This window comes from Zootoca vivipara, chromosome 10, assembly GCF_965207765.1.
Source record: "Zootoca vivipara chromosome 10, rZooViv2.hap1.1, whole genome shotgun sequence".
NCBI lineage: Eukaryota > Metazoa > Chordata > Lepidosauria > Squamata > Lacertidae > Zootoca > Zootoca vivipara.
In genome coordinates, this window is record NC_142593.1 from 17,792,390 (window position 1) to 17,804,731 (window position 12,342).

General features: G+C 41.5%; 1 protein-coding gene across 7 annotated transcripts in view; it reads right to left on the reverse strand.

The window, feature by feature from the left end:
- DMXL1 (Dmx like 1) overlaps positions 1–11,861 on the reverse strand; it is a 70,799-nt gene extending 58,938 nt beyond the window's left edge. For 6 of the 7 annotated variants that reach the window (XM_060280148.2, XM_035099581.3, XM_060280147.2 and 3 more), the window contains exons 1-3: positions 11,465–11,861; positions 3,360–3,485; positions 955–1,032 (exon numbers count right to left, since the gene is read on the reverse strand). In XM_060280148.2, coding sequence (XP_060136131.1) covers positions 955–1,032; positions 3,360–3,485; positions 11,465–11,551 — 291 coding nt within the window. In that variant the 5' untranslated portion in view covers positions 11,552–11,861. Of the gene's footprint in view, positions 1–954; positions 1,033–2,610; positions 2,677–3,359; positions 3,486–11,464 lie in introns of those variants that run through there. The other variant, XM_088652977.1, reaches the window with a different exon arrangement.
- Between the last annotated feature and the right edge of the window lie 481 nt (positions 11,862–12,342).

A 12,342-nucleotide genomic window follows, 5' to 3' on the forward strand; every position in this document is an offset into this window, starting at 1 on the left:
ATGGTTTCTGAACACTTATATTCAGTTGGCATAGTTGTCAATTAAAGCATAATGAATTCAGAAGACTGATCTGCCAAACTTCCTTCAGCAACTATTGGATAATATTTCCAAATACTGTAACTGAGATATCAATGACAAGTTCTAAAAGTTCAGTTCTATAAGCTGAAACTGAAACTTCATTACAATGAGCCCAACACTTACACAAGAGTTTTGTTCGAGGAGTCCGCATGCAAAGGGGAAAATATTCGAAGTCAGGAACCCCAGGAACCGTCCCACCCCACCCCACCCCAGTGAGTCAGAGGACTGCTCCCCGGGGGCTCTGGGAAGGTCATTGCCCTCCCATTACTTTCTCAGAGGCCAGTAAGCAAGTCGGCACATCTGAAAGAAACTGCTCTGTGTTTGGAAATACCTGCATCAAATCTACAGCACACGAAAGAAACTGGCCTATGTCTAGAAATACTTGCACCAAATCAAGAAATAAACTGGCATGTGAAAATGCAGAAGTTGATTTCAATAGTATTGTTTTACTACCATTTTGATGGTTTCTGTTTTTTATGTTTTTTGCCTGCTCATCATAAAGTGGCAAAACCACATAGATGCTAGTTTCTTACAGTTCAGCAGCTTGTAGCTCCATTTGCAACAAAAACTTTAAAAATTAAATTAAATGTGTAATTATTGCCTGCATATACTGGACTTTCAATATACCAGAAACAATAATTCTATGGTAAACAGTTACACATAATGCATTTTATGTTCCTAAAGTAATAAATTTACTTTTGATATTTAAAGAGTGCATAAAAAACCAAGTATTGCATTTTCCCACTTTTTCCCAAAAAATTCTGTTCCCTCCGGGGGGGGGGGAAACCACCTAGAACATGTTCCCTCCATGACTTCAAATAAATTATAATTCACAATGCAAATGCTTAGCAAAGATAGAATAGATAAATCACTTACAGTATGATGACTACTCTTCTGTTTTAGGTGTTGAACTGGCTCAAATATACAAATCACATTCCCATAAGAAGCTGCAATCTAAAGCAAATAGCATTTTAAAATTACTTTGTATTTACTCGCAGGTTGTGTTACTTTCCTTCCATAGCCATAAATGTCTTTGATTCTCCACGCAAAGAGTCGCCATCACAGAAATGGCAACTGTCTAAGTTATTCCGAAGATACATAATATTCATTTGTTTAGAAATGGCTACATATAGCTCTGTTAAGACTCACAATATATCTAATTACCCTGAGGCTGGGAGCTAAAATGCACAATTACATTTGTTCAATTTATATGGTTCATGTATTTTAAATGGGGTGAGAAAGTGATATGTGTGTAAAAGATACTCTGAAACATGATAAGAAATGTGTGATTCAGATCAGAATTCAGCAATCCTGGGTGTCAAGAGTTCTTTGAAAAAGAATACATACAAGATGTTAACATGTCAGGAACATTTTAAAATCTAAAGCAAAAAAAGAAAAAAAAAACCCTCAGTCAGTCTGAATGAAAGGATTAAAGACAAGCAAAGGTAAAAAAAAAAGCAAAGATAAACCACTCATGTATATTTGTATGAGAGGCAATAACAGAGACATAAATAATCATAATTTTACATATTGCATGGTACTGGAGAAGCAGATCCAAAAAACGTAGGGGAAACTGATGAAAAGAAGTTTCAATATTTTAACTTCAACTATCATCTGTCAGAACCATATTCCACTTTCATGCACAATAATATATATATATATATATATATATATATATATATATATATATATATATATATAGTATTATGTATAATGCACTATTATTTTCATGGACAGGTCTTAATTTTTTTAAAAAGAAAACTTTATAATGTTACTTTTGCAGAAATTCTGGAAAAATGCAGTGAGATGCAGATTCAAGATTAAAAATCTATTACAAAAACAAATTACAAGGCAAAGCAATGTACACATGAACATGGCCTAAAAATGACAACTAGAATCCTGTCAGAACTGCACAAAATCTAGAGTAGTAAATGCAATAAGAAGGCAGAAAGGTATTTCGCGCTTAATAAAGAAACTGATAATCTCCAGTATTTCATTCTCACGTGGATCTCAACTGTGAAGAGACGTCTTATTGGGGAAAAGTTTATGAATTTGGTAGTGTGCTTAAATTCACACCTTTCCTAACAGAAGGATGATTATTTTCCTTTCATGATCTATGCTTATGCAAAATAAAAAAAATCCTTCCAGTTGTGTTTTACTTAAGTTCCTTCCAGTAGCATGCACACAAAAGCTCATACCAAGAACAAACTTAGTTGGTCTCTAAGGGGCTACTGGAAGGAATTTTTTTTATTTTGTTTCGACTACAGCAGACCAACACGGCTACCTACCTGTAACTATCCTTATGCAGTTTCAGAAATAGAAAGAAGAAAGGCAGGAAGTTCAGAGAGTGGGTGCATGAGCAAAATCAAACACACCTTATCAGCAAAGGAGAAAGCAATGTTGGATAAAACAGAGAATACGGAGTCCTAAGATAGTGTCTTAAACATCAAGAGAGCCAAGAGAGATCATCAAGAAATCTGTTTCAAGGTAACTCTCAGTTGATTTTTAAAATTGGTTTTAAGTTTCACGTACAACAGTAAATTACTATGTGTGTCTCCTGCTATACAACCATCTCTTAACCTTCCAGCCATTCCTGCAGACATCTGAAGTAGCATGAAGAGACTTCTCATTCAAGACTTCTCTCCAAGGTGCTAGGTTTTGATGCTGGCATGGTTCACGTGTCATATTCAAACACAGTTAAATATTAACTATGGTTTAATGCATATCAGCAGAGTGCTGCTGCATGCTGTTCTACGTTCGTTTCACTTTCCTCCCATCCTGGCTATGCCAGGAACAACAAACAGCAAAGCCCTGTATTGTGTCATCAAAACCATGGTTTGTTTCTTGCCCATACAAACAGCATGTGATAGCCAGGAAAAAGAAAGAGGATAGTCTCAGAAAAAAAAAACCTGTACTAACTCAGCCACAAGATGTCTTAGATGGCTATGTACCCACCACTGTTGGAAGTGCCTGCCTTTGTGTGGGCTTGGGCCCATATTCACAAAGAACCTTGTAGCATAATGATGACCAGATTGTTCTTCAAAACACAGTACAGTATCAGACTCTAGAATATAAACAGGAGTCTCTAGCAGAGGAATTAAAATAGCAGAATAGCCGCAAGCATAATTCTGTCTTCTTACATGCAGGTCCTTGTGAAGGGTTAGTACTAAAAGTACTGTATTTGAAAAGTTTTATATCACCTTCAGACAGGATGGCATTGCAAAAATACATATTACAAGAACAAATCAGATAAGTATAACAAGAGTACCACTGCTACTTACCTTCCCTTGTTGCATAGAGCAATCTACACATCCCACTTGTATATTTCCATGCTTTGCTCCAGGAATTATTTGTAATCTTTCAAAATCAGTCCCCAATATCACAATATCACATCCTGATGCGTATGCCTAGAAAAAAGTAAACTGTATAACTGCTCTGTCTTTTTTTTGTAAGACAAATCAAAGGAAGGTGTATTTCAATAATTAATCCTTAAAACCCATTTACCTAGTCATCTGGTTTATATGTGTGGCCACATATTTAATCCACTGAACCATCCGCAACAAAAAATTAGAGCTTTGTACTGCTGCTATGAGAAAAGCCACTTTGTAAGTAGCATACACATCCTGACTGGATGACAGTTAAGTTATTTCAATAATTACTTTCACACAAATTCAGCAAAATACATCTCTTGTGAACAAACACAAGCATCTATACACTTATACAAAGTCAAAGCCAAGAACAAAGTTTAGCTTCTACTTATGGTCTGCTTAGAGAGAGACAAACCATAAACCTGGGCTCAAATATCACAACAAGCTAGACTCAGACATACGGTAGCTCCTGCAATCTCCTGAGAGAGGTTAATCTCATTGCACATGTACCTACAACACTAATCTGCCTTTAGGATATTGCTAGAGACTTAAGTAGGCCAAAAAACTGAACTTCTACATTTAGGGACAATGAATGTTTGTTTGTTTGTTTGTTTGTTATGCCACCCTTTCCTCCAATGAGTTCAAGATGGTATACATGGTTCTCCCCCTCTTCATTTAATCCCAACAACAACCTTGTGAGGTAGATTAGGCTGATAGGTAGGGATTGGTCCAAGGTCACCATGTGCTTTATGGCCAAGTGGAGACTTGAATCCTGGTCTCCCAGATTTTAGTCCAATACGCTAACCACTATACCATGCTGGCTCTCTTTTGATTACAGGATGCTATGGACAAAAGTAGATTGTTATATCATAATCTGCTTGAAAGCTTCCAGGAGCACCTAGCTGGTCACTACTAAGGACACACTGCTAAACTGCACTGCAAACTAACAGGAAGAACTCTTATGGCCTTATCACGCATTAATGCAACTGCAGCATTATATTTTGGGTACTTGCACAATATAATGAACAAAGAACACTTCTTAGGAATGCAGCTGTGTTATAAATTGTGGCTAACTGAATCTGGAAGTGAAAACTTTTGGTTTCCCTCTTCACAGCATCACTGGAGAAGCATATGAGGTTTGCTCAGATAGTGTTGAACAATTATTGTTTGAGCAGCTCCCAACTCCTTCTCTCTTTTGACAAGATTTTGACCAGGAACCACATTATGCTTTGTTAAAAGAGCATAATCATAACATATCATAGAAAATGCAGCCCTTGTAGAAATTGGGCTGTGCATTGTCTTAAACCTTATCAAGATGTTCCAGGGCAGCTTTGGAGGACCAACCCTGTATGAAAATCCTCATTACAAGTCTCCAAATATGTATTGCCAGGTAATGAGACTAGACACAGCTGCTAAATTCAGAGAGAAGCAAAAAGTAAAAAAGCTACAGAAACTGCAGTGTTTCTGGAACTCATACAGTTCTTAACATGCAATCAGTCAGACTGGCAGCCTCTGTCTTCTTTGGCGATCACTTGTAGCCGAGTAAGATTGTCTTCCATAAACACGGTTTTAACAATGGGTCCGTAAGTGACTGTGGAGGCCAATTCTGGACCCACACGTCCTTCCACAGTGGGGACATTGGTTTCCAGGCAGGAGTTGATCACGGTGTGGATTTGCCAAGCGTGCCTTCCTCTTAGCACGTTTCTCCCTTGCGTCCTGAGATTGAGTTTCTTCAAAGCCCACGACACCTTTGGTAAAGGCTGTTCTCCAACTGGAGCGCTCACAGGCCAGTGTTTCCCAGTTGTCAGTGTTTATACTACATTATTTAAGATTTGCCTTGAGACAGTCTTTAAACCTCTTTTGTTGACCACCATTTTTAAGTTCGGAATAGAGTAGTTGCTTTGGAAGATGATCATCAGGCATCCGCACAACATGACCAGTCCAACGAAGTTGATGTTGAAGAATCATTGCTTCAACACTGGTGATCTTTGCAGTACACTGATATTAGTTCACCTGTCTTCCCAAGTGATTTGTAAAATTTTTCGGAGACAACGTTGATGGAATCTTTCAAGGAGTTGGAGATGGTGTTTATAAGTGGTCCATGTTTCACAAGCATATAGTAAGGTTGGTAGCACAATAGCTTTGTAAACAAGCATTTTTGTTTCCCTGCGAATGTCCCGGTCCTCAAACACTCCGCACTTCAATCGGGAGGAAGCCACACTCGCAGAGCTCAGACGATGCTGGATTTTGGCATCAATGTTGGCCCTTGTAGAAAGGTAACTGCCTAGGTAGGAGAAGTGATCAACATTTTCCAACGTTACACCACTGAGTTGGATTTGTGGCGCTGCAGAGGGGTTATTTTTACTTGTTGGTGCAGCACTTTGGTTTTTTGGATGCTGAGTGATAGGCCAAACTTTTCGTAAGCTTCTGCAAAGATATTTAGGATGGTTTGGAGGTCATCCTCTGAGCGTGCACACACTACGTTGTCATCAGCATACTGAAGCTCTATGATGGAAGTTACGGTAACCTTACTTTTTGCTTTCAGCTTGCTCAGGTTGAAGAGCTTTCCATCTGTTCAATATATGATTTCTACTCTGGTGGGGAGTTTGCCGTTGACAAAGTGTACAATCATGGCAATGAAAATAACGAATAGAGTTGGGGCAATAACACAACCCTGTTTAACACCTGGTCTCACTGTGAATGGTTCACTTTGAGAGCCATTGTTATCTGCGATTGTCATATTATCATGGAGGAGCCGAATGATGTTTACAAATTTATCTGGGCAGCCAATTTTCAGAAGGACAGTCCACAGGGCATTACGATTTAGTGTCAAAAGCCTTAGTCAGGTCAATAAATGCCATATACAGGGGTTAGTTTTGTTCTCTGCATTTTTCGAGCGGTGAAAATGTCCAGACTTGGAAGCCTCTGTAGGCAGTCTCCAAATAGGAGAATAGACCACCAATTCCACTGCTCAAGTAAGTTATTAGGGAAATAGCAGAGACTGATGAAAACCAAAGTATCTCCAGCTCAGGCTTAGCAACTTGTTAAGGATACACTTAAATCCTAAAACTCCTTACTCTTCAGTCCCATTCTGAAGCTGCACACCCCATCAAGCCCTCAAATGGGAGCAAACTCGAGAGGCATGTGCTGCTGACCAGCATTGAAAATGTGATGCTAGCGCTTTAAAATGCTGGCATTTTGTTCTTTTTTGCATGGATCCAGTACCTCAAATTGTTATGCTGGCTCCTAAAGTATTGATTCTGATGCCCAGGAATTTAAATATGTTGCCAATGCTGAGCCACAGTTTTTAATACATTGGCTGAAGGAATTAATAGCCTGTTCAGTGCAGTAAACTTAACAGAAATCAATTAAAATATTTATGCAGTTGCGTTAGTCAAGTAGAAGGGGAGGGGGATCCACAAAGCAGTAGTGCAGTAATACCTCCACTAGGACCAAGTAAAACTTCCCAAAACAATGAGCAATCTATTGAGCTTATCAGATTTTTTTTCTTCAGGTTACCTTAAACAAAAAAAGAGTGTGTGGGACTTCTTTTCTTTTGCTGGGTATAATACAAATACCTGTCTTAGTTTTTAATAGTCTAAAAATGGAATCAAAGAAGGATGCTGTCACCTAAATGTTTGGTCTTGTCTGATAATAGGCATGTTTCTACTTCCTAATGAAATTACAGTAATGGGATTTAAAAGTGACTGAATTTCACAGGGCTTCAGCCAATATATAGTCTCTGGGACGCGGGTGGCGCTGTGGGTTAAACCACAGAGCCTAGGGCTTGCCGATCAGAAGTTCGGCGGTTTGAATCCCTGTGACAGGGTGAGCTCCCGTTGCTCGGTCCCAGCTCCTGTCAACCTAGCAGTTCGAAAGCATATCAAAGTGCAAGTAGATAAATAGGTACCGCTCTGGCGGGAAGGTAAACAGCGTTTCCATGTGCTGTTCTGGTTTGCCAGAAGTGGCTTAGTCATGCTGGCCACATGACCTGGAAGCTGTACGCCAGCTTCCCTTGGCCAATAAAGCGAGATGAGCACCGCAACCCCAGAGTCGGTCACTCCTGGACCTAATGGTCAGGGGTCCCCCTTTACCTTTTTACACCTATATTTAAGGGATGAATCTTAAATTAGATGGTGCAAAATAGAAATGTTTAGTCTCCCTCTGAAAAGCAGAAGCTGGAAGACATTCAGAACTTTCTTTAGCAACACAAATCAATGCATATCATTGCTATAATATTACAGCAACAACGTCCATGCACTCCCAGTTGCACTGATGGTCAACACCCCTGCTTAAAACGAAACAAAACACCCACAGTTTTCCTCATTGCATCCCTTGACATAACAACATAGAAAGGTGGTGTTGGGAGAAAGCTTTCCCTATGAGAAAGATACAATCTTAATAAAACGTCAACTTATCCTCCACCCCAGCGGCATTTTTTCCTACTTCTAGAAACTTTTCACAACAGAAAACCTGTAAATAAATAGTTGAATTTTCATTTAAACAAGGAAAAGGCCTTCCAGGTCACCTCTAAGATAAAAATGTCCCAAGCTACTGATGTAATCACTTCCTTGAATTCACACCAACAAGCAGTAACTGTTGACAGTTACTGTTCTTGGACTATTTGATAAACAGTGCTTATGTTCATTTGTTCATTTTTAAAACAATGAAGAACCTGTCAGACCTTGAAGAACTAGAATTTTACTAGATGGTGCCATAATAAAAAAAAATGGAGGGTGTCTCCTAGTACTCAGCAAGCACAAGGTCCCAGTTTCAATTCCTGACATCTCCAGTTAACCATCTCAGGTAGAAAGGCAGGGAGTAGTGGAATAATTCTGCAGGGGACTTTAGAGAACTGCTGCCCATCAGAGGAAATAAATCTAGGCTAGTTGATCTACTGGTTTGACTCATATATGGCTAGATTTGGAAATTTGAAGCATTTAACAATTTTAATTTTAAGAGTATACTTTTTGTTTTCTCTCATAGACTGATTGTTCTAACTCCTTTTAACGTGTCTTAAGAACTACTTGCTATTTTTCCAATCCAATACTTTGCACGTGCTATGGGAGTGGAGCTACTTTCACCCCCCTTAGAATATTATGCAGAAGACCATCTTTTTATTATTGTTTACCAAATTGCACAACTATTGCAGGGCGGGAGATTAAAAAGATTATATAATATTTCCCAAGGCACATGCTACAACTACTTTGAATTAATAGCTAGTCTACAATTTACATATATCATATTTTTCCATGTATGAGACACCTCCATGTATAAGACAATCCCTATTTTTTTAAACCCAAAATTAAGAAAACAATATTGAAACATCAAACAGAGTGGCGGGGGGTGCACACGTGTGGGCAGCAGCAGAGCATGCTCCACTAACACCCAAGATTGGGCAAATTTGTTGAGCTTTTTTGGGAGATCACCAAAGCTGGGCTCCTGAGAGGGACAGTGGCTACAATGTTCTGGCAGCTTCTTCACAGAAGATAAGTGGTGTTTTTAAAGCAACAGCAGCAGCAACAACAACAACTGTGCATTCACCATCTGTGTATAAGAACAACCCCCCCCCTTTTTACTAATTTTTTATGGCAATCTTTAAAACATTGTCTTATGCATGGAAAAATATGGTAATTTTAAAAGATAAGTTGTGTTTTACTTAAGTTCATAACTTGGAAAACTTTCACTTTTTCCTGATGATGTACACAGTACTGGCAAAAAAGAAATGCTACGAAGTTGAATATTGATAGACAGATCACACACACCACAGCAGGTCTAGAACAAACATTCCAAAATAATACTTCCCATTTTTCTATTATGGTATAACAACTGGAATCAACACAGTACGTTTTCAGAATTTCCAGCACTGTCTTAGAACATGTGTTGCAAATACTCTGAAAGACTATATTAAGACTCATCAGCCTTTTCTGGTCTACCTCTGCAACAAAATGTAAGAGTCTAACCATTTCATTCCAACAAATATGCAGACAAAATCTCAAATAATTAGATGTTGTAGCAAGGAGATATATGGCAGAAAGAGCCTAGAAACCAAACGTGCTTAGAAGTTCAGGCGCAAGTAACAGAGTTGTTCAATAGTGGAACAGACTCCTTCGGGAGGTGATGGGGTCTCTTTCCTTGCTGGTTTTTAAGCAGAGAGTGGATGGCCATCTGTCATGTATGATTTAGTTAAGATTCCTGCATCACAGGGGGTTGGACGAGATGACCCTTGGGATCTCTTCTAACTCTATGATATCAAGAAATATTTTATTGCCATCCTATTAAGTAGCGTTAAAACGCAAGGAAAAAGCCTCACTACGAAATAAGTTATGAAGAACAAATGTTTCCAGATACCACCAAAATATGCTTTATTCTCATTATAATTAGTCATAACTCTGGGAGGGCTATTGTTTTGTTTTTGTCTTATTATATATGTTGTGTTCTTGTTTTGTATTTTATGTTTGGAACCACCTGTGATCCAGGAGTACAAAGAATATATACATGCAATGCTAATCGCTAATGAAAGTAGTAAGATCAAACTGTATTTATACTAAGGGTTTCCTGAGGGAGGTTGAAATGTACAAAAAATGATTCTAGGTGACCATAGACCAGTTTTCAAACAGCAGTTTTACCCTGGGCTGAGTCAGTTTACACATAAAGCCCAAAATCATGGTTTACTGTTGCACATGTTGCACATCTTCTGGGAGCCCGTGCAAAGCCTTGGACTTAAGCAGTCCACACTCCTTTTCCCACACAGCTAAAAGGAGAAACTGTTTCAGTTTCTCCATCTCCAATTTCTAACTTGACATTATGTATAAAGCAGGAATTGTGGCTTACAATCAATTCTAATCAACTGCAAAAGCAAGTCAACTTTAAAATACAAACTCCTCTCCCACAAACACATTTAAAAGGCCATATAATGTTTAATCAGCCAAAAGTCTGGTTATAGAGAAACATTTTTGCCTGGCACCTAAAAATATGTATGAAGGTGTCAGGCAAGCCTCTCTAGGGAGAGCATTCCACAAACAGGGAGCCAACACAGAAAAGGCCACCCTCTGGGACTCTTACAGAAAGGGAAAATAAAGTAGAGCCTCAGATGATGACCGGAAAATAGTACTAATAATTAAGCCATAAGGGACTGTATATGCCCAAAAGTTGTTTCTAGCATGACCCTTTGTCTTGATTGCCCAATCACACACTTTTTGTTACAACTGCACAAGAATGGGAGTACTGCATTTCAAACCTCAAAACCAAATATATAAACACCATGCTCAAATGTGACTTCCAGTTGTTTTCGATTGTTAGTTACACAATGGACAGGCTGATCAATAACAGCCTCAGAAACAAGACAAACGAGATGGTTCCCGGGGCCCACAAGAGCCCTATGTCTTGGCCAGTTGTCCTTGACCTCCCTTCAAAAGAAAAGAAGAACTCTGCCTCCCTGAACACGTTTCGAACCGTCAGGCTCTAAAGCAAGTGCAGCTATAATAATAATAATAATACAAATTAATAATAATAAAGGGAGATACCTCTGAGCATGTGGAGAATGGCTCTGTGGCATTAATGCAACCCGACTCACCTTACGCCCAAGCACTTCGGAAACGAACCACGTCGGTGCGCATTATTGCAACCAAAAAAAAAAGTAGAGCAGTGGCAAAAATGCTTGCAGCGGGAAGCGAAATAAAGGGAATTGATCTGCCCCGTCATGGCAAAGCAAGGGCCCGATCTCGTGCTCGCTCAGCTCCCGACGCAAACACAGGCTCGGCTCCGGTCGAACCGGCGGGTCTCGGGCGCGTTTCAACAAGGCACCTGCCGGCGGCCGAGCGTCCCACCCGCACCGGTGCCATCGTCCCTGACGCAAACTGCCCGCCCGCGCGCCCTCTTCGCCTGCCGGCCGAGGGAGGCCAAGCGCTGCCCAGGGAAGGGGCGCCGTCTGAGGCGGCGAGGAAAGGCGGCCTGAGGGGAGGGGCGACCCGCTTGCCGTGGTGGTACCGGAGCTGAGAAGGAAGAGGAAGACTCACCGTGAAGGGATGCCCGCCGACATTCCCCACGGAGAAGCAGTTGTCCCCGGGGTTGACAGCCCCCGTCAGCACCTGGTGCAGGTTCATGACGGCGAGGCTTGCCTCCCGCTTTCAGAGCCCACGCTCTCCGCCAACGGGCAGGGCAGCTGAGGCACCCGGAGCCGCTCGGCCGCGGCTACTCCCGCAGGGGGCGGCGGCGGTGGCACATAGTGGGGGGCGGGGTCTTCCTCCGAGGCTCCTCCCCTTCGCGGGCAGAGGCAACGTCCGCTCACGACCTCAGGGGGCGGGCGGAGGAGCCTCTCGAGCGCTCGGACTTCCTCCCTCAAACAGGCTTCTTACTGGCCCTCGCAGAGTTCTCTCTCTCTATCTCAGCCTACAATAGCGGACCGACCCTCTCCTGCGAATCGAACCATCGCGAGAGCGAGACCGACCATGACGTCGTCCGGTTCACCCAGCAACCCGCGAGCTCCCTCCTTTTCTCCATTAGGGTTCGTTTATGTACGCGTGCGCTCAGACTGTGAGCGAGGGAGGGAGGGAGGTAGAGAATAAGGTTCAGAACATGCGCAGTTGCGGCTGCGTGCCTCTGGGAGCAAAAAGACGCGGAAGCCCGAGCCGCCCGCGCGCAGGCGCATTGGTGGCTCGGGAAGGAACGTCGGCTTAAGGGAGGAAGGAGCGCAGGCGCAGTAGAACCGTCCATGGCGGGGTGTGGCTGTTGTCACGTATTCGTCATGACCGTGAGGAAGGGCGGCCTGTGTGTGGGGGTGTCGGGCTGGGTGTGGTAGAGGAGCCGGTGTGTTCTGTTCCCGCAGGGAGGCTCCTAGAGCCAAGACTTCAGCTGTGAAAGGGATGAACGTGGCAAATTGGTGAAGAAGCGCGGC